At 34.6% G+C, this 23,309-nt stretch overlaps 2 protein-coding genes across 3 annotated transcripts in view; both read left to right on the top strand.

Annotated features, from left to right (window-relative positions):
• Positions 1-4,520: 4,520 nt before the first annotated feature.
• On the top strand, positions 4,521-7,026 carry LOC108382768 (organic cation transporter protein). The gene is made up of 5 exons (XM_017639143.1): positions 4,521-5,023; positions 5,086-5,440; positions 5,507-5,650; positions 5,733-5,923; positions 6,014-7,026. The coding sequence occupies exons 1-5, from the start codon at positions 5,008-5,010 to the stop codon at positions 6,793-6,795; spliced, it is 1,488 nt and encodes a 495-aa protein (XP_017494632.1). The 5' UTR covers positions 4,521-5,007; the 3' UTR covers positions 6,796-7,026.
• Positions 7,027-13,821: 6,795 nt separating this feature from the next.
• LOC108382744 (solute carrier family 22 member 21) overlaps positions 13,822-23,309 on the top strand; it is an 81,887-nt gene continuing 72,399 nt past the window's right edge. Inside the window, exons 1-2 of one of the 2 annotated variants that reach the window (XM_017639125.1) lie at positions 13,822-13,850; positions 19,048-20,174. In XM_017639125.1, coding sequence (XP_017494614.1) covers positions 19,928-20,174 — 247 coding nt within the window. In that variant the 5' untranslated portion in view covers positions 13,822-13,850; positions 19,048-19,927. Of the gene's footprint in view, positions 13,851-18,992; positions 20,175-23,309 lie in introns of those variants that run through there. The other variant, XM_017639117.1, reaches the window with a different exon arrangement.

The raw sequence follows: 23,309 nt of genomic DNA, 5'->3' as shown, positions 1-23,309 counted from the left end.
TACAGCTTAACTTGTACCTCCTACCGGAGTGACTGGATAACAGTAGCCCGCTACCTAGGTACCCGAATAAATATTACCCTATAAGCGACCTCTACCCGACTGCCCAAATAAACAGATAAAATTTACACCTACCCGAGTACTCGAATAAAGATAACAATCTACCCGCGATCTCTCGCCGGGTGAATATGGCCTATATAATCCGCTATCAGGTATCCGGATAACGATACCGCCTACCCGGGTACTTAGATAAAGGTAACCCAGGTAAAAATAACCCACTACTCGACCAATATTATTCCTCTCACTTAATAATCGAAAACAAGTAACCTTTACAAATAAGTCTTCTAGATAAATCTCAGTGAAGGAGATTTATTTCTTGAAATAAAATATAAATCTCAGTGAAGGAGAGTTATTTCTTGAAATAAAATATAAATATCAGAGGGCAACCAAAATAATGCGCACATTTGTATATCTCTCCGATAGAAACATTTATGTGACTGCGCAATATGATAAGTATCCAATAAAAACAAAAATCGCTGGTAAGGGCCTTTATGAATTAAGGTAACGATATGCATTTTCAAAAAGTGTTTTCACGAACAATTCGCTGTTAGCTTACATACATATATCGGTTTGTAAAAACGGCTGATGAATTTAGATACATATGTATGAATACTACTTCTGTGTATTAAAGAATTCAGGTAACTAAAAAGTGTTTTTCGTATAAAGGCAGTATTTTGTGAAAAACAAGTACATATTATACTGCAAAAAGAAGTATAGATACGAGCGTTATATATGAGTTAGCTATCAACATCAAAATTTAAATGTCAACAATATTTATTTTTTTGAAGAAATATTTTTTTCTATTCTATGGATTTATCTGATCGGCTGATATTCCACGAGCCAAAAACTTTATCTTCTATTCAATACTAATAAAAAGTCAGGAATAAAACTAAATTTTGGCTGCTTTTGGGACTTGGCAAGAAATAAACCTTTTTTGATGCCTAAATCCTCTTCGAGTAAACCTTCAAACTAGGTGTGCTACTTTATTTTTGCGATCCAGTCTAATGTGCATAGAATGAAAATTAGACCGTACCAAAAAAAAACTGTGCTTGTGTCAACGCAATTTCGAAAACATTTTATTTCTTTTTTTTTTTGCTGAACGTAGCACAGTGCTTACCTTCCATATAAAATGTAGGCAAAAATAGAATTATGTACGGATTTAAATGAAAATTCGCTCCTTAGTAAAATTGAGTACGCCAAATTCAAAAATGCAATGTATTTTTGGATAACTTTCCTGCAGATATGCAATACAGTTTTATATTTTTGAAACGGGCTGCCACCTGTTAAAAATTTTATTAAAACTATTTAAAAAGTTAAATGAAATAGATTTTACAATATGGGTATCAATTGAACTAGTTTTGAAAATGCTTTACCTCTAAATGACACGTAGAAGGATTGCCACATGTTTAAAAAATCAAATTCACTTTTATTAAGGGAATAAGGTAACTGAAATAAGTATATCAATAAGAGTATCAGACAAAGGAAAAAATTTGACATAATTAGCAAGAAATAAGTGAAGAGTAAAAACATTCATGAGTTCATTTAAGAGTCCAGTAATTTAAAAGGCATGTAATCAGAACAAGTCACTGATTGACAATGCATGTATTTGTAATGAAATAACAAAAACAATGTCGTTAACTTATGTTTTGACGTAATTATTATTTTAGTTTAACTAAATTCGAACTTACAAACAGGTGGCAATCCTCTTCGTAATATTTTCAATCTAAAACCTTTTAAACCTCTTTCCTCTGACTCCCTTATGGTGATACCTATGTATCTATTTCAATTACCTAATTCCTTTAATACAAATAGAATTAAATTTTTAAAACAGGTGGCAACCCTCTATGTGTAGTTAATACACATTTCGATTGATATCCATATCATAATAATTCATTTTATTTATAAAAAAAAATTTGAATCTAATTTTTTAACAATCTAACAGGTGGCAACTCTTAAAAAAAATAAACCTTCTATTGTCCACAAGTCAAGCTTTTTAATCTGACACTTCATATTTGAAAATAGAACGTATCGTGCCGATCTTATGGCACTGACAAAAAATGAAAAATTATTTTATGCATTAGCCAAAAACGCATTACTTCAGAAAATGCAAAAATAAGCAGGTTTTTATTTCTGCTTTTGAAAGTTAAAACCCGTTCTATACAATAAAATAATAAAAATTAACCTATTTTTATACATATTTTTTATTCATTCCATTAAAGTTGAGCTATTTTTGAAATTTTGTTCAAAAAGAAAGTGTTTTTTTTTAATACTTCAGGGACACCCTGTGTTTAATTTTCTTCCAAAATTTTTATTCCTGTAATTCTCTACAGGAAATGAAAATAAAAACGTCAAACCAACATTTTAGTTCAAAGAATTAATTTTTGATAACGAATTTTTCGATTTTTGCCCACTTAGGCGGCACTGTTCGTAGGGTAGATTTTTTAAATTTTTGTCATACAGGCGAGAATTAGTTTTTCCGAAGTTCATTGTCGCCCACGCCCCCTATTTGCTTCTTACGTCACATCTTTGTCATTTATAGCCGGATCTAAAGGTTTAGATTTTTTTTTGGTCCACGCCCCCTATTTACTTTTTTCGTCATATCTTTGGCATTTATAATGGGATCTTAAAGTGGGTCGAGGTTTTTTCCTTGAGACAATTTCAAAACATTTTTTTTTTTTTGCCGAACGTAGGGGGTGTCTTTCCAAATTTTGTATCATATCTTCGGCATTTACAGTTGGATTTAAGATATGATATATCGATGTTCTTGTCTCGAGGGGACAATTTTTTTTCGCTTCATAGTTCACTAAAAATCAGTATATTTCTGTTTAAGAAGTACAGGGGTCAACGAAAAACTCAAAAAGGCTATTCCAAGGCTCGGAGAAAAAATTTATTTATTTTTTTTTCAAAATTGCCTTGCAAAAAGTCCCCTTTCAGACACGTCAAGTCTTGCTTTCAAGTCTGCTCGTTCATTGGCGAAGGAGGTGAGAAGAGAGGGGAAGAGTACAGATACCTCCGTACCGTCAATTCGTTTCAAGTTTTCTTGTCTCTTTTGATCTTTTCGTTGCTTCCCGTTTAAAGAAGCAAGGACTTGAATTCAATTAAAGTTGACGCGTGTGGAAGCAAATAGAAAACACAAAAGAGAATGCGAAAAAAATTGCTTCCAAGACTTGACGTGTCTGAAAGGGGACAAATATATTACGCTCAGGTGTGCATGGCGAATATTTGTTTGTTTTCTTGTACCTATGGTGGTTCGGTCTAATGTATTGTACATACATACGATATATGTATGTAGGCCTAATTTACGCCACACGCGAAAAGCATATCCACAACTTGACATATAAATCTACCCTCGAAAGGGTCGGGGAAAAAGAAAAGTCGATAGCAGCAAACATTTGAAAAATTTCGTATGTGTGCGTAAGCACAATACCTACACACATGCGTACATTTAATATAAATGCTTTACCGTCTGCTGCTAAATGAGTATCCATACGGTGACCATTTGTACCGATTTTGAAAAAATTGTCACGCTGAATATACTTTCATATGTGTTCCGGTTAAGTACCGATTTTCAATGTTTTATTCATTAATTTAACAAGAGTCTACAGGAAGACTGACCCAAAAACAATTTTTCATACAAACGTGGCAGCACGTTACCACAAAGAACATTGAATATAGGGGAGCCACAAACACAGCCAGTATCCTTATTTTCTATGAACTTTGGTCATGTTTTATTCTGTCAAACTGACACTCTCGCTGTCACTATTGCTATCGTAATTTTTGTCAACCAATTTTTTAAGGTTTTTATAATTTTTTGTTATTTTTTTTCTATTTTTTAATGAGACAATTCTAACTTGAATTCAGTGAAATTATAAAAAAATATAAGCTGTAGATACAGTGGCGAAATTGTAAATAGAGAAGAGACATTTTAGCATTCCTTGGCTATTTTTATGAATGAAAAACCATTTGTACAAAAATTAGCGAAATTCGACAAAGTTTCATTAAAATTTTGAGCTTTTTAATAATATTTCTTAGAAACTTTCGAATTTTTGTAAATGTTCTCAAAGTTTGAAATCTTGATTTACAGGATTTTTTTTAGATATTAGTAAGCCATATTGGAATAAAAAGGTCTTAAACATTTTTTAAAAATAGAAAAGTAGCCAAAACTTGTTAAAATGTTTTTTCCCTATTTACATTCTCGCCACCGCATATATTGTGTGTATAAATTTTTGAGATCAATTTTCAAGTCTTTTTCTCTTTGTTTTATCTTAAATAAAACTATGTATATTAAAAGATTTTATGTCTTTTTCGATGCTTTAGAAGTGTCCCGATTTTGGTCCACCGAAATCTGGTCACCGTAACTATCCATCCATTTGTACGTGGATTGCACACAAATTTATAATTCCAAAGTTATATTGGTATATACAATACATATTTATGTATGAATGGATGAATGAATTCGTAGTGCTTAAGTGCCAGTGTGTCTATCCCTTCGCAGTCAGCCGGCAAGCGCAGACTACAGACAAAATTTGTGCGCACAGCTGAATTGTTTCATTGTTGGTCCACTGGCGATGTGGTAATACAGAAAAAAAAAAAAATAGTAATAAAATAAAAAATAGTAATAAATGCTCCACGTTAAAATTATTTAATATTAAAGTGTATGTATCTCGTCTTCGCTTAATCTAATCTACGCGCGACTTTAATTTCGGTGGTAAATATATTATTGTCTGTTAGTGAGCGCAGCATTCGCGCCGACAACAGCGAGCTGAGCAAGTGAACGTGAAGAAGTGGTGCGCTTGACCAAGCCACCCAATTAAAAAAAAAAATAAATAAAAAAAATAAAAACAAAATCGAAAGCACATAGTGCAAATTTGAAGGTGATTGCCTACTTCGAGTGGTGCGAGTGGTGCAAAAAAAGGGCAGCAACAGTGACAGGATACGCCGCTACGTGCGATGGAGAAGCGTGATGGTGAGTTACGTGCTGAGCGAAGTGGACGCTGATAGATATATTGACGTGTTGCTACTTCACAGACAAGCCCACGCGCCCCGATCCAATCATTTCGATTTTGGGCAGCGATTTGGGTCCTTGGCAGCTGATAGTCTGCCTTTGGATATTCCTCTCGAAATTTCCCACCGGTTGGGTGCAGGTCTCTATGGTATTCCTGCAGTCACCCATCAAAAGCTCGTGCATTGTGCCCGACAACAACACTGATGTCTGCGCAGCTGAGTGCAAGGAGGTCGCCTATGACCGTAGCGTGTTTCAGGAGAATATCATAAGCGAATGGAATTTGACCTGCGACCGGGCGTGGTTAGCCAGTTTGGCACAAAGCTTTGTGATGATTGGCATTATGCTGGGTAACATCGTTTTCGGACTATTTTCAGACAAGTAAGTTGGTTGTGATACCGTTAACTATCTGTTAATTGCTTATACAATACTCTTCTACCGCCACAGGTGGGGTCGTCGTCCCATGTTTGTGAGTGCCTGCGTTATGCAACTCATTTTTGGCTGCCTTGTTTCGGCGTCTCCATGGTTTTGGCTTTTTGTGTTGCTTCGTTTTTTGGATGGTTTCGCAACGGGCGCCACCATGTCCACGGGGTGAGTACCTACCTAGAAAGAAACTGCGCAGGAAGAAATTGAAAAATTATTCACTAAATTGGCAAATCTGCCTTTCCAACAGCTTTACCATTATCATGGAGATTGTCGGCAAAAGCAAACGTGAAATTATGGCCATACTCTATCAGATCCCATTCAATTTGGGCCATGCCACACTACCGCTCTTTGCCTACTTTCTACGTCACTGGCGTTGGTATCATCTTGCCTTTTCATCCTTCTCCGTACTCTACCTGCTATTCTATTGGACTGTGCCGGGTATGTAAATACTTTTTAAATGTTTGCATACTTTCAAAACAACCTGTTGTTTGTATAATTTATACAGTTTTGCTTCTATCTCGCTTTCAGAGTCTCCACGCTGGCTCTTCACCACCGGCCGCACTGACCGCGCCGTCCAGATACTCGAAGCTGGCTGCAAGCGAAACAACATGCCCACTGATAACATACGCTCGGAGCTTGAGCAAGCCTCACAGATTATCGCCGCCACACCTACTTCGAAGAAAGGCAACATCATTGACCTTTTTCGTCATCCTTATCTGTGCCAGAAGACTTTGGTCATGGCTTTTAATTGGCTGGTCGTTTGCCTCGTATATTATGGCGTATCGCAGCATATTTCTAATCTTGGTGGCAACATCTTTACGAATGTAGCTGTAGGCGCAACGCTCGGTGTACCCGGCACACTTATTTGCATTCCGATGACCAAATATCTTGGCCGTCGCATTACGCTCTTCCTCTCGAATTTGCTTAGCGGTGTAGCGCTAATGATTTTGGCTTTTGCACCATCTCTGAGCAGCACAATGACGGTGGCAATGGCGACGATAGGTCTTTTTGGCGCATCCATAACATTCCCGAATGTATATCTCTATGGCGGCGAGCTATTTCCGACAGTGGTGCGTAACTCTGGGGTGGGTTTGTGCTCGTTTGTGGGGCGCGTGGGTTCAATTATCGCGCCGTTTATATCAGGCATGTCGGCCCAGGGTCTGTGGATACCGCCAGCTGTGTTCGGTGGATTTTCTTTGGCAGCAGCCGTTTCGGTCTTCCTGATGCCAGAGACTCGCGGCTTTCCGCTGCCTGAGACTATTGAAGATGGTGAGACTTTCGGTAGAAATAAAAAGCAGGCACAGTTGTAGATAAGGCTTTAGTAAATATTTGTTGTCTGACTTTAGGTGAGATAATTTGTTGAATATACGTAGGACCATGTATTTGTAATAAAATGTGTACCAAAAAATTATCAAACAAAACAAACATATGAAGAATGATGAGAATCATAAGATATCATAGTTGATTAAAGTGGCAGAGTGATCATTAATAAAAAGGCATAAATATTATTTACTTATAAAGAAACTAAATGATTATCTAATATTATCTAATAAGAGGAATTAGCTTCCCCTCAAGCCAAGGCATTCGTCTAGCGCTCGCTGAGCTAATAAGATGTCCATATTTCCAACACCAGATAAAAAAATACTGCAATTCCGCTGTGGTTTGAAGTCCTTATGAGCTGGATATCGAAGTATTCTGATGAGGTAGAGAGGGATGTCAAGTACTCCTTGACAACTTTCGATCATAACATCAAATACCGAAGGGACTTCATTGCCGCCTGGCTGTCGAAGTATAAGCATTTCATTTGTAAGACCTCCATTGGAAAACTCTGTGATTTGGTCGCCAATCGGCAGGAAATGACAAACCTTCGAGTGTAATTTTGCCTTAAAAAAGTTTCTCATAAAACAAATTGCTGTTCTGAGGCGGCATAAATTTTTACGTCCTTCCATTTGTGTTACAACATTTACATACATAGATGTACACCGTAAAGCTTGGCTAAATACATAGCAAAATTTTAAGCTCCAAATATTTATTTTTTTATAGATCGAATGTGTAAGGCTAAATGACATTTTAAGGGCACGCCTATCTACATAATTTTAATTTATATGCCTACGAATCGTCCTCTGCAAACGTTAAACCTGCTTAAGTGGGATAGGGCAAAAGTTCAAATATGTATGCACATTAGGGTGGTCCTTAAAATATGAACATCATGGGGTACCTCTTTATTTTGTTGCACCTGCAAAAGAAATAAATCCACGAAAATCTAAATTAAAAAAAATATATATATTTTTTTGAAATCGCAAGAATTTGAAAAAATTTGACTATAACTCAGCGAGATACGAATTCATATGAATAAATTTCAATTATACGCCAAATTTATTAGATTTCGCGTAAAAACTTTGTCGAATTTTGCTTTGCTCAAAAAAGGAATTTTTTTCCAACCCTGTCAGCGACCTCTAAAAATTTATGTAAGAATTTGAAATTTTCTTGGATGTCTTTATTTTGTACGTAGCACTAAATAAAGTGGTGATCCAAACAAAATTAAAAAATTTATATTATTTATGAACCATCCTAGTGTACATATTTACATATATATTAATATAAACAATTGCACCATTGTTTACATAACATATTTCGAATACTTTTTCCAAAAATATAATTCAATATGTCAAGACCAAATACATTTTAGCAAGACAAACAACAGCACATCTACAAATATACATGCTACATATGTATGTACATACTCAAGGCAGAAGACACTTCCTTGTATGTGAAACCGGTCTAAAATATATTTGAACATCAATTGATAACCTGCGGCTAACCTCAAGTGGCTAAATTTTTATTTTATTTTTAATTTAATGGCCATAAATAAAAATCATATGAAAGCGAAGCTACCGACGCTGTTGCGGAAAGTGGTTTGTGTATACTAGGGATGTTGCGAATTTTGCGAATATTGGACATCAAGTAATTTTACAAAATAATTTTGGCAATTATATTAGGTGACGTATGTAGGTACATAAAAAAATGAAAAAGTTAATAATATTTCGTCGTTTAAAGTACAAAACCGCGTATCAACAAAATTCAAAACCGCGTATGTGAGGATGCATAAATTATTTTCTAGAGAGTAAAAACACTCATATTTCAAAATGGTTCTCTTTTTTTATAAAGCAATCGCATTTCTGGCTAGTATATTTCACGACGAATGGATAAGGATTGAGACAAGAGCCTGTGTAAGCAAATCCAATTTGTGACAGCACGTGTCAGTTTGTCTTTGATTCTCTAAAAAAAACGTGGTTAAAAAAATGGGCTTTTTTCAAGAACTATTTTTAAAATATTTTTTTTTTTTATGACGAGATGGTTTATTTTGTGAGAGTCAAAAATTTTTTGTAATTTGTTTTCGAAAACTTATGATGAATTATTTTTAGCAAGGTTTTAAAAATAGGGTTTTTGAAAAAAAAAAAAAATAAATTATTGCGGATTCCGATAGAATACCTATCCAGAAATAATATTTGTGTGGCAAGACTTTTCTTTAAGGCGACAAACCCCTAGAAATGGGTGTGGCAATTGTAGGACTAAAATTAGCAAACCGCAGATTTTATTGCGGATTTCGGCAGAATATCCCTTCGTTAACAACATTTGTTCCGCAATACATACATATATGTAGATATTCTGCCGAAAGCCACCTTAAAAACTAAATTTTTTAACTTTGGTTTTAAAATTGCCACGCCCATTTCTTGCAGATGCTTTGATTGAAAAAGTTGTGAAACAAATTCAGTTTGCTATCAACGTTCCTTTCTATGCATGAACTTAATATAATTTCTCAAAATGTTACAATTGACTTTGGATTGCCAAAACGAGCTTTTATAAATATTCTAAACGCAATTTTTTAATGTTAGTTTTCTTTACTTTAATTTATATATTATAATATTGTTTATGCCTTATGTAAACAGACTGTAAGAAACTTGTTTCATAGACTGAAATCAATAAATGAAAAATAATAATTCACGAATTTTAAAATAGGCAGCCATAGGTTCAGAAAATGTAACGCAAACTCGAACTTTACAAAAATAATTGCGAAATGTAGTCGATTATGGTTACCTGCGATTGATTGCTGAATTTGTGAAAACAGCAAGCAACAGCTGCAGTTTTGGTGAATTCATTTGTAAAGGCAAAGATCAAGTAAAATATGATTGTTTTTTTTTTTACAGCGACAAGTCCTTCTACAAATATTAGTTTTTTGTGGCAATATTGCTGCCCATACACGTTGCTTCGCTGCAGCCATTGGGGAGTAATATGCGACTGCGCTGCATGCAGCCATAAAATGTAGGAATACAGAAGTTCAACATTTTCATGCACCATTGGTTCAAATATGTAACGACACAGGTAAAATGCATTTTTTTTAAGCGGGTATCCGCAGCCTTCACTGTTGACCATACGAATGGCTATTACCATTTTTTCATAAAAGCAATATTTTTACAAGTTTTTCTACCAACAGGAATTGCAAGTACAAATGCTGCCTATGACATTTGCTGTGAGCTAAGCTTGACAGCCAGCTAGCCAGCCAGCCAATATTGTTGACATATGTACATATGTATTTGCACACATTTTATAGGCAATTTTGGTTTGTTTATTTTTTCCGCTATTAACCACACAAGTCAATAGTTGCTTGGTTTGTGCGAGAGTGTTTTGACTGGACAGCAGTTACCGATACCTGCGCCAGTTTAAACAGCTGCTATGCGCTGACATATGTAGAAGTCAACAAGTAGGGCGACCCCTGTGGTGTTTAGCTGTCAAATGTGTTTGGTAAAAAAAAATTAAAAACTGGGCCTCGTCAAATATTTGAACTAAAGTACGTCTGCTTAATTGAATTCATAACAAGCATTTATGTTGTTTTTTTTTGCGTGTATCTATGAACGCTAGTACAGCACTTAAAAAGGTCTTATAAGATTATGGCATAATATTTTTCCAGCTGAAATTAGAGTTTTTATTAATTTTGTGCTAATATCCACTTAGTTTGAATTTTTAGAATAATTTAAAATTTATGCATTTCTTACGACCACATACCAGGTTACTAATACTCATTTGTAATATATGAGAAATATCTTGAGTGTTTAGAATTTTTTAATGAGAGTGTATGTATGTATTATTTTATTTATCTGTGCTATTTAATGTGAGTACAATAAATTAAATAGTTTATGAAACTATATTCACCGTTTAATGTCGTGCTTTGGCATTTATGAATGAAATGTTCAAATTTATTTTGGTTGTAAACATTTGCGTACAGGTGTCGCACATTTTGCAAGTTTAATAATGTGGTGAGGTAAATCAGAATTTTGAGTTTGTAAAAGTGTGACTTAAGCGGTAAAGTTCTTAGCTACCCTATATGAGCTCATGCAGAGATCAGTGAACTTGGTTGAAAACTGGACTACTTATTCAAAGTTACACAGAATCCCCGTTTAACCTTCCTCCTTTCCGTTAAGACTCTCACGGATGCATCGAAGCTAAACGGAAACGTAGTTACCGGTGTAATTTTCAAGGAACTTTCGATCAATTTTGGGCATTTGAATCACAGCACCTACTATTTTACAAGCAGAGCTAACGTTAATAAAGGCAGCAGCGGACTGAATGCTTGAATATGTAATTCCTTTAAAGGTGTTTAATATATATACGATATCCTAATATCCAGGCGGCAATAATGTCCTGGGAATGCGTGAAAATCGCTCCAGATTAATAAGCTAGTGTGCTTCGGAACAAATGAGTTTTTTTAGTCAGCGCTACTACTATCTGTAGATGTAACTATTTCACAAATGACACTGTTAGAGATTTTTGAACTTGTATTCAAATATCTACAATTAAAATCTGGCCACTTAAACGAAGCCCGGGACATTTTAAAGTTGGACCGGGACACCTAGACAAATTGCCTAAAACCGGAACATGTCCGGGAAAACCGAAACGTCTGACAGCCTTAGATACAACCGATATGATATGATATCGTATTTGATGCGAGCTGATGTCGTATTTGATGCGAGCTGATATCGTATTTGATGCGATAACGATAAAAATCAAAGGCCCTCAAGCTGGTGCGATACGCTACACTGCGGTGCTTCATATTTCTTATGTGCCGAATACTTTAAATCGTTTAATGTGGGCTAGAAATTGACGAGATTAATTATTTATTCCATTACTGAACAAGTCATTCATATCGTGCGATAAATTGTGCTTGGTGCAATAGAATTTTGGCATCTGTTTGAGGACTCCCATATACCGCAGTGGTTTGCATTGGTCCCATATCTATATCGTATCTGATTGAGGTCACGTTTAAAATATATCGTCGCTTAAAGCGCAATACATCGTATCCGCCAAATGCAATGTCAAGATAAAGTAAGTTAAACACCTTCCTATAATTTCACTTAAAAGATTTGACCTGAATCTCAATCATTTTGTGTCACTGTACCTCGGCGCTTCACAATGTTCGCTGCTCATTCAATGAATTCAATTGAATTTGGCGGCATAATGTGTCAGTAACAACAAATACAAATACAAAAAAATCCAATTGGATGAGTGTGAAAGCAAATAAATTACAAAAACAATAGTGTCAAGTAGACGCTTCATTAGTTTGGGCGATTCGTGTATATCTTTTCTTTTATTTTATTTAGTCTGTAGATTGGCAGCTACTGTGTGAATGAGTTAAGGTGTTTTTTTTTTGTTTTTTTTTTAATAGATGCAAATATTGTTTTTTTTTTGTTTTGTTTTGTACATTATTTTATTTATAGTTTTGTATAGGCTACTTTCAGCTGGAATAGAGTTTTAATCTTTTTTTTTGTTTTTTTTTCAGAAATATGTACTTATTTAAAGATAAATCAGCGAAATGTCTAATATTTTTCTTTTATTGGCATGCAAATTGTATGAACTAAGTATTATTTAGTAAATGATTTGGTGCAAATATAAAGCTGAAATGATACACTGCTGTTCAATGTGTGATATATACAGTGACTGCGTTGGCTGCGAAGGTTTTAGACATGATCTTTTGAAAATAAATCCGTTTTTTTTTAATTTTGCTTAACTGAAATTTGATCTTCAATGCAAACATACAGATAATAAAATTTAAGACAAAACAAGACATGAAAGAAAGTTTAAATTTCAGCAATTTATTTCAATGTATGAGTACCACTGTGATATTCGTTTTGAAGAAAGTGCGGTTATGATAGTGCCAAGTGTTTTAATATTGCGACTGAGTGCCTTTTTTCTACTAAGTTATAGAATAGTTTCATTGATCTCAACCACGCACATTCGATGTTGCATTTTTCATTTTATTTGCCTTTTTGCTTCTTTTGCCTCTAAGTAAATGATTTAAAAAATTTAAAAGCTAAATTTAAAAAAAAAAAAATTATAAAAAGTTATACCCAAAGTTCGAAAATAGCGGCGTATGAAAAAAAGGATTCAGAAACGGCTGATAAAAGCGTTGGCGCCTACTGCCAAACTGGTGTTGGAAAAATTCAAACCGACAAAAGAACAATGGGCTCACTAGGCCTTAAGTCTGCTTCCATACGGGATCCGAATCAGAGCAGCCACTACAACCTTACCTAAGCTAAAAGCACGGCCTATCCAAATGTAAATAGTGCCTGTACGATATTTTTCGTTCGCCACTGTACATGCAGTGAATGAGTACATCTTTACACGAGTGTTGTTGCACATCGACAGATGGTCACTGCGAATGGCGTATGTTGACACTATATATTAATAACCATGGACAACGTTATCTGTTGTTTTTGCGGCGGTTATTGGAAAACAAACACAAATGCTTGATAATAGATGTAGATACATATAGACAAATGTACTTACATACATATACAATGTATATATGTATATTATACATATATGAGCAGTTGAACTCATGTGCATGATATATGGTAGGTATGTAGGTACTTTTCTATAGTACAGCTATAGTAAATGCAAACGTGTGTAAACATTTGAATGCGACCGTTTGTGCAAATTAGACGCGTTTATAGTTATTCAGTAGCTACACCGTTTAATATTTGCAAAAGTCGCAGGTTGTTGTTGTCATTCAAATATACGCCTTGCTGTCCAACGGTAATGTCCCTCTCCCGCCCCCTCCAACAACGAGCGGCAGAGCAGCAAGCAGCAGCAGCAAACACTTTTGCTCTGGCTGGGGGTTCGCGCTGGGCTCCAGCGTCAGCGTCGGCGTCTGCGCATGCTGCTGCTGCTCAGCTGTTTTTTTAGCGCTTGGCGTTTGCCGTTTAGCATTTGGCGTTTTCGCTCGTAAATATGCTTGTTGACCGGCGAACGCGCACAGATTTCGCAGCGCTACTGCCGGTGACGGACTCAAATAACGGACACGGACTCGGTATCGATATCGGTAGCTGTATCAATGATATCTCGGATTTTCATATAGCTTCTGTATGATTGTAGTGCGGTTGTAGTGGATCAGTGCCGCTCGCTGCGTTTCACAGTTTCGATATCAGTTTTATTGTGACAGTTTCTTCAGTTGACTGACAACAAGTGCATTCATTTGAGCTAATATTGCAAAAAAGACAACAACAAAAAAAAAACCAATATAAGAAAATACAAGCAGTGATAAAAAGTGAAAAGAAGTGAAGTGCTGTGAAGGGTTAACACGCAACAATAAGCTGATTTTTTTTCAAAACTAAATTGAAACGCTTATCAGTGCAAAAATATTTGAAAATGCTAATGTAAAATTCTAAACAATTATAGACAGGCTGGTTAAAGTTGATTACTCGTGACTGTAGGAAAGCAATTTGTTAATACTGGGGGAAATATGTATAAAAAATATATAATGATAAAATTAAATAAAAATTGCTCTTGTGCATTCTTTGAAAAAAGTATGTATGGCAAAGGAAATAATATAAGTTCATACATTTTTTTAGGAGAATATATAGTCTGCTGAAATCAATATCCTGCTGCAGTATGAAAAATTAAGTAAAATAAAAAAAATTAATAAAAATATTACGTATATTAGGGTGTTCCTTAAAAATCAAATGAAAATTTGTTTTCAGTCTCACCCCCTCCATCGGTAATATCACGGTCACAGATATCGTACATAAGTTTTGGTCCCAATTGAAGGCAGTTAAGGCATGTCGCACAGCGGCAAAAGTTCAGATTCTATAGAGACTCAAAAAATTAAAACTATTTTTTTTATCTAATATCCAAAGTCGATTCTACCATATTCGAGGATTTCACATATAAATTTTGGTCCCGATTGGAGTTGCTTAAGGCGTGTCGCAAGGGTGTAAAACGCCAAACGCTTCTATGGAGACTCAAAAGTTAAATATATATATATATATTTTCATTTAATACCCAAAATCGATACTACCAGGGACCGAACATATAACAGTTATTTTGATGAAAACTGTCTTGGAAAAATTCACTATGAAGGAAATGTTCTACAACTAAGTTACACATACCAATCGATATCTGTTTTCACTGAACCTCAAATTTGAAAATGAATTTTTATTTGCAATTTTTATGCAAAATTAAATAAAGTAAGAATTATTTTTGGTTTTTATATTATAAATCAAAAATAACAATTACTTTTGATTTTTATATTATATTTCTTAGATAACAGTTATTGGAGACTTTTATTTACAAAAGTCATCAATAAAAATCGGTCAGTGACTTTTACTTTTAAAAGTCATCAATATAATTCAGTCACCGTCACATGGTGATACATATTTCTCTTACCTAATTTCCTTAATTCAAATCGAATTTGATTTTTTAAACACGTGGCAACTATCCTATTGTTAAGCATTTCAAAACCATTTCGATTGATACCCATTTTGTAATAATTATTATTTTTTTTTAACAATAAGAAGATAATTATTTCAAAGATGGCAACTCTATTCAAAAAAGTAAAATCTTGTTGCACATTTTAAATAATTTGAATTAAATTGTTCAACAGGTGGCAACTCTTTTCGAAAAAATAAAACCAGTTCGCACATCTACAGGCCGAGCGCTTTGATCGAGCGAACGGTACAGATCTTATGTGTTGGACAAAAAATCCCTTCGCGTATTATACAGATACATATATAGATATATATAGATATGCTGGGTGTTAGTTTTTAAGTTTATAATGCCAGTTATTGGCTTTTATTTGGACTACTTACACTCATACCTGCTGGTTAAAATAAAAACGCCACTTGTTTAAATAAAAACTAATACCAAAAAATTAATTGCCGCGGTTTAGAGCGGTATCATCCACGTGTACGTTATCTATATTGTGCATTTGGGAGTTACGAAATGGCCCTCTAAGCGTTTTAGAAGATGAGTTGCATACACTATGCACATATTACATACATATAAACACGTACATACATATGTAAATATATTTATACAAGCATTATAAATAAATGCATATAATTTGTTAATCGCTATAATATCTGCCCTTCAATATATACATATATGTATATAATAATCAGCCTATTCTGTTGATCGAATTTTAAATTTTCCTTTGCATTCCAATATAAATTAGAATGAAAATGAAATGAAAGTATAAAATAAAATTTAGCCAAATATCAATGGGTTTCGAATTTCCGCTTAGTAAAACTATGCAGTTGCACTTTTAAACAAACTATTAACAAAAGCAAAGTGTTCCTAAAAATTCCAAACTCGGCCGATTTTCATTAGCTTTATGCACATTTCGTGCTTCTAAGGCGTTTATAGTTAAAAAAAATCGTTATTGTAAAAAACGTTAAATAAAACATAAATACGAAAAAATATACACTCAAAAAAATATTTTTCAAATCCTATTACCAATTAATCTAAGACGAAATACGTACATATATATAAAATAATTTCAAGTAATTTGAGTCATAAATGTGCATTTTATTTGGAATAGTTAATACATACATACATATATGTGAGCACATTAGGATGCATCATCAAAGAAGTTGCGAGTTTTCCACCAGAATTTTAAAGTCTATATTTTAAGACTTCCGCCCAAAATATTTCGGAAAAATATTAAGATTTACGTGATCTTGACAGATTTGAAAATACCTACAAAAATCGCATTATTTTGATTCCGTGGATGAAATGTTTAAACATTTTTATGCAAATATTTCAAGCTTAAAGTGCTCAATTATTTGATGTGATCTCTTGGAAAATATTTTTAAAACCTAATTTTATTAAGTAAAAAAAAAAAAAATTTTAATGAATTTTCAAATACGTTAATTTTAATATTTTTTCAAAATATTTTGGCGCAAGTCTTAGAATGTAATACATAAATGTTAAAATTCCGATGGAAAACCAATACCGATTTTTAATTGTATGTATGTATAGTGATGAACCCTAATGTACATACATATGCATGTTTAGTGTTCGCACTGCGCAGATATCATGTAGTACTACGCGAATCTATGTATCACAGATAAATATGCAATATACTCGTAGTGCTTCCACAGTGATACTCGTAGTTGCATTGTCGCCATCAGCCGATTGCAGTTGATGAGGCAGAACGGATGCAACAATTTAACGCCTACGTACTGCCACAGATACAATTTGACTAAGTATGACGACAAGACAACGACGAGACAGGCACTGAGACGGTGGCCTCTAGATACAACTTTCTACATACATACATATATACATTCCCTTGGCTATAGACGTCACTTGTTGAGGCATTGCAAAAAGTATAATAAAAAAACCAAAAAAAAAAAAATTGCGGCAGTGGGCCAAATGAGTTCATTGGATTGGCGTGGGAAATCAGTATGCTTAAATGTTAATTAGTTTTAGTCAGTACAAAAACAACTACATATGCAGTTGTTAAAATTGGAATGCAAAGAATAGGGTGTATGGTGGAAAACATTAAAATGCAATTTGAAAATAAAAATGAGATGAATTGAAAATTACTTAAGAATTAGAGAGAAACGAAAAAAATAGAACCAATTTTATGAAGGAATAAATAATACAAAAATCTTTTTTTTAAGGTAAAACAAATAAAATTAATATAATATAATAAAGAAATAATCGCAAAGCTGTATCCCTTATAATATTTTTGTAAACTAAAGGCCGCTTAAATTTAGTATACATAAATTTTAACATAAAATAAATACAAAAATTTACAAAAAATTAGACATAATATATTATATTACATAAAAAGAAGTAAAAACAAGTAAATAGAAAGAAATAAAAAATAAAATGAAAAATTAAGAAAATGCAAATAAATATGTCAATAAAATAGCATTAAAACAAAAAATAGTTAAAAATAAATGTAGTTTATTTAAAACAATAATATAAAATTATTAATTTAAATAAAATAAAATAAAATACCATAAAATAAGATAAAACCAAATGAAAAAATTTATATTATAGAAATCACTATAAAATTAGATAAATTTAATTGAAAATAAAATCAAATTAAATTCTAATTGAAATAAATTAAAATAAAATTTAATCAACATAATTAAATAAACGAGAAAACGTGCAAACCTTGTATGTAGGTACATACATACATACTTAATGTATATTAGGGCGGATCAAAACTTTGTCTCTTGAAATCGTGAAGTTAAAAAATTAAACGGAATAGAATAAAAGATAAAATAAAAGTTAGTAAAAAATTAAATAAAAATAACTTTTAGTTTAGTAAATACAAATAAAAATAAGAATAAAAAACATTAAACCAAAAAGTTAAATAAAAATACTAAGTTAAATAAATTGAGTTTATTAAAAAATTTGGACTGATAAAATATAATGAAATTAAAATAAGGAAAAAAAATAAAATAAATAAAACAAAAAGTAAAATAAAGTTTAGTTACACTTTATTTAAAATGAACTTAAATTAAATTTTTTTAATTCAGGAAAAAATTTAAAAATTCAATAATGAATTCTAATGATAAAAAAAAATCATAAATCAATACATTTATGCCAATAAAACGTGGCCACTTTGTAGTAAGTATATGCTTAGTGTGTATTTGGGCGGATAAAAATTTTGTTAGTAGTTTAATTATGCTGGTAACAATTAAAAAAAAAAGTTCCTTGAAGCAGAGAGCGAAAATGAATTTCGAATCGTATCTGGAAGAGCTAGTCTGCAGTCTTATATTTATTATTAGAAAATTCTTCAGAATTTAATGCAATTAATTTTTTTTTTCAGAACGTAATTATGTTCCCAAATCCCAATAGTCTGTCCAGATCTTACTACTGGAAGTCTGTACGTTTTTCTCTGTGAGAATTGTTTCAAGAACATCTTTGTTCATTTTGAATGCAGCTATAGAAATTTGTAGCCGCCTCGTCAATTTTTGGCATGATATCACATTCTAAGTCAGTATGTGAGGAAAGAGACAGTCGAAGTAGAAAATATTTCAGTTATGAATATCTAAATATGGTCGGCCTCTCAGGCATATTATTTACAATTTATAATAGTGTGGTTTCACCTGATCTAGTTCAAGAGGTCTTTTTCTCTGAGTCCGGTATGCAATCTTTTTGTGAATTTCGCCAGATAACTCACAGCACAGTGCAACTTTTCTGCCAGCACAGCCACATTTAAGTCTAATAATAAAAGCTAAAAATAAATATATCGCTTACCTCAACAGCAGTGACACACCCTAATATGCCAATATAAAATAAATGAAATATGTAAGTGTAATTAATATTCAAATGACCACCGCGAAACTGTAATGTAAATGTAAATGAAACAACGACGTCAGCAGCTCAGCACCATTTGTGAATGAATGAATTAAACGACAGCTACACGATCCAATTGTTGAAGTTGTTATTTATGATCGGCCACAACAACACAGCAAAAGGGGAACAGCTGCTCAGACTTTGTCGGCAACCTAATTTGCATGCAACTCAGCAAACACCAGCACCAGCACCAACAATAACAACGACAACAACAACAAAAACAAAAGCGAGCGCAATAGAAAAAAAAAATTGCAGCTAATTAATGAAATCTGCGTGTTTAGCTGCAAATAAATCGTTGTCACTGTGTCAAATTGTCGTCAAATTGTCGTCGTAGTGACGTTGTCTGCCTGCCGCCAATGGTTGAATACAATATTTGTTGTGGCATAAATATGCGCGTCCGCAGACGCACGTGTGGCATACTAAATAAATACAAAATTTTAGAATTTTACACTGTTCAAATGAATACCCAATGCACGAACGCAATTAAACATAAATCAGTTGAGTGAAAAGTAAACAAAAATAAAATAAATCAAATTGTATGAAAACAGTGATGGTATGTAATAAATTTGGCGCCACTTGAGCTTCCTCTTCTCACCTTTGTTTGTTGCTATTTTAAGCGGCGCATTTGAATCGCATGCATAATTGATAAGCAAAGGAGTGTATGTATTGTGCACGCCTTCAAGCGCAAAAAAAAAAAAATATATCTGTAATCAAAACAAAAGCGTTAAGTGTGTTATCGATTAAATTGTAATACAAAAGTTTTTAATAGAATAAGTGTATTACGCCACGATGTCGAGAGATCGCAATTACACGTGCCAAGATGCCGCTGAGCGTCAAGAATTGCTGAGCTTCGCACCTAAAGTGCAAGTAGTGCAACGCAAAATGAGCGAACGCAGCTGCTGTGAGGCGGCACCTTTGGTTGGCGGCGCTATTGATGACGCGTCTGCTGGCGTTGAGCTGATTGAAGCAGATGCTGCGAAATGTTGGTTAATGAGTGCGTCGCAGGAGAAGCAGCGATTGCGACGAACTGACGAAGGTGAGTGGCCAAAATTGTGTATGCAATATTGTATGCCGTTTTATTTTCTACAAAAAAAAATGTATATTTTTGTGTTATCACTCCCTCCCACTGTATCCAAAACTCATAATTATTATTGGTGGCACCCATTCCGTCCATTATTGGTAGATTGTCGTTTTTCCTTTTATCTGTAATACGTGTACTTATTTGAACCCTAAATGAGATTTTTTCGAATATATCGGTCCTGGAATCCAGGCAATGAGCTATCTGGATTTAGTGGGTGCAACAGAAACAACGGATATCGCGACCTAGAAGACCCTGACGGCCATAGATAATATCAGCCAGCTAACAGTTTCTTGGTGGATGAATTCTTGATATTAAGGACATCGACTGTGGAAGGACTGCGGTTTTGCAGGCTTAGTCTGGCCAATATCGGATGATCACTCAATGTGCTCCGACGTCTTCTCTTGTCCAAGACAAAGACGGCATTTCGTCTCTGTGCATGTGAAAGGGCGCAGGTGATTATGACCAGTGAAATAACCAACTAATAATTTTATGTTGGATAATGTACTCAAAAGATCTATGTGTTTGTTTTGTGAAAAGAAGTGTCTTCTGTGAGGAACTTCGTCTTCTTCTTTATTGGCGTTGTGACCGCCTAAGCGGTTTTGGTCGCGTCCATTAGAGCCCGCCAGTCGCTTCTATTCTGTGCCAACTGACCAAATGTAAATTCCAAGTGAAGCCAAGTCCTTCTTAACTTGGTCTTTCCATCGCAGTGGGGGGCCTCCCTCTTCCTCTGCTACCACCAGTGGGTTCCAAGTTGAATACTTTCAGAGCTGGTGTGTCGGTGTCCTTTCGAACGACTTATACAAACCAGCGGAGCCGCTGTATATTAATTCGCTCGGCTATATACATATATGTAATATGTATGTAATTTTAAAGCTCATACAGCTCATCATGCCATTGTCTGCAGTATTCGCCAATGCCCACGCGCAAAGGTCCGTAAATGTTTCGTAGAATTTTTCTCTCGAAAACTCCAAGCTGTTTTCATTGTCCATGCCTCCGCGCCATACACCAGCACGAGCATGATGAATAACTTATAGGGTGTGATTTTTGTACGACGAGCGATGACTGTACTTCTCAATAGCCTACTCAGTCCAAAATAGCACTTGTTGGTAAGAGTGATTCTCGTTGTGAGGAACTACATACTTACTATTAGTTATTAAATTTAGGTTACCGGATTTCTGTAAAGTATTCTAAGCAGTGGTAGCTGCTAACAGCGGAGCAGAGGATCGGTTGCGTTTTATGTAATATGTAGAGGTAAATACTATTCCGCCAAGCGGTGATAAGTACTTCTTCCCCGTAATGGTTAATCCAGTGCCGGCCTTTAGCATCCAAGCGTCCCTTGTGAGTCTCACATTAGGAGCCTGCTTTACTAATTAATTTACTAATTCCTTCAAAGGTGGACGCAAAAAATGTTCATCCGTTTCATTTTCCTCATGCCATGTTGTTGGCTGGTTCCAAATAGCCTCGCCTCTTTCTTGCTTAAAGCTCTGGAGAGGCCATAATCGCCTGTAGGGAACCCAACATGCATACCGAATCAAGGGTAGGTCGGCCGAGACCGCCTTGCACACAATTGTGAGGTTAACTGAGTAAGCCTTACTACATAATACTTCACTGTGGGACACTTTCTAGATGCAGAGGAGCAAAAGTCAGATCTCTGAGTTAACTTGGGATCAACACTGATCTCGTTAGCCTCATACACCGCATAATAATAGAGTTGTCGCGGCGGAGTGTAGTTGTGCCACCGTCCAGCGCAGGGTTAAATGGTGATGCCTAAAGGTGGTCTTCTCTCGCTCCTTCTCTGGAGTTGGCGAGTAGGGGAAGGCAGGTGATCGCTTTCATTTTTAGTGAGGGGATAATTTTTCATACCCCCTACGACTTAACTGAAGGATATTTGAACCTTCTGACATGGTGATCTACGAACTGCGGACTTGCTTTAAATTTAATAAAATTGAACACATTTTGTCCACTAAGAAGTATAAGATATCCCACGCCCACTTTCTGACAGGGAAAGTACTTGGGTTTGATGCTTGAAAGGAAGATGTCGCGGAATCCCAGTATTGACGAGAAGGCAAGCAAGGCTTCAGTGGGGCAATAAGAGATGGGGCCTTTCCCCCAATGTTATTTTCTGTCTCTATTAAACAATAGTTAAGCCCGTTATGTTGTATAAAGTCCTCGACTGGCGGAATGCACTAGAGTTACGATAATAAGCTGGAGAGTGTGCAACCAGCAGCCCCCATTGGAATCAGTGGGACGCTTAGGACCACTCGCACTCTGGCGATTAATGTCATGCTGCCCAGAGAAGACACCCTTGAGGTAAAAGCACTAAGAAAAGAGAGAGAGGGAGCTCTCTTAACTACTATTGGACTTCACTTGGAAATATGGGTATCGGATCGACCCAATTAATAATTTCTGTCAAAGAACAAATTTCAGTCTATCTAAATACGCAACCACTTCAGCTAACGAATGACAATGTATTGAGTCAACTTCCAAATTAGAAAAGCATGTGAGTCATCTACTAATGCAAATAAACATTGTTTTTTTTTGTTTTTATTCTTAAATCGCACCTCTTTATGTTATTTTATTTTTATGTTATTTAAGTTACATTTACTTATGAAAATCAACGGTCACGGTGTTCATTCAACTGCAACCATTGAAATTGCCACAACTATTCTCACTTTACAGCGGCAACTAAGTACTTATTAGGCCGCAGTTGCATTTGTTGTTATTGCCAATGCTTTGCTTTAATTTTTTATTTTTTTTGCTTCCACCCAGAAGCTTTAAGTACCTAAAGTGGCTTAACCACTTATCCATTTAAGCCATTATTTAGTTTAGTTAGTCTAAGTTAAAGAAAACTAGGTACACACATATGTATGTGTGTATGTATGCATGCACATTTTAAATTTCAATTGTTTTTGTTTTGTGTTTGTTGTTTTTTTTTTTCATAGAAAAATTGTGGCTCACATATTTATGTAGTTAAAATTAATCACATTTGACAGTCAACACTCAGCAGCTGGCAATCAGCCGCGAGACAGGTAAATTACTCAGAGAGTGTGAAATGTCTTGCGGTGTTGTTGATTTGTTCGTACGACTCAC

This window comes from Rhagoletis zephyria, unplaced genomic scaffold, assembly GCF_001687245.7.
Source record: "Rhagoletis zephyria isolate East Lansing unplaced genomic scaffold, Rhagoletis_zephyria_1.1 Rzeph_scaffold_00149, whole genome shotgun sequence".
In the NCBI taxonomy this organism is placed as follows: domain Eukaryota; kingdom Metazoa; phylum Arthropoda; class Insecta; order Diptera; family Tephritidae; genus Rhagoletis; species Rhagoletis zephyria.
Note: the sequence above shows the minus strand (reverse complement) of the source record. Positions and strands in the feature narration are given on the sequence as shown.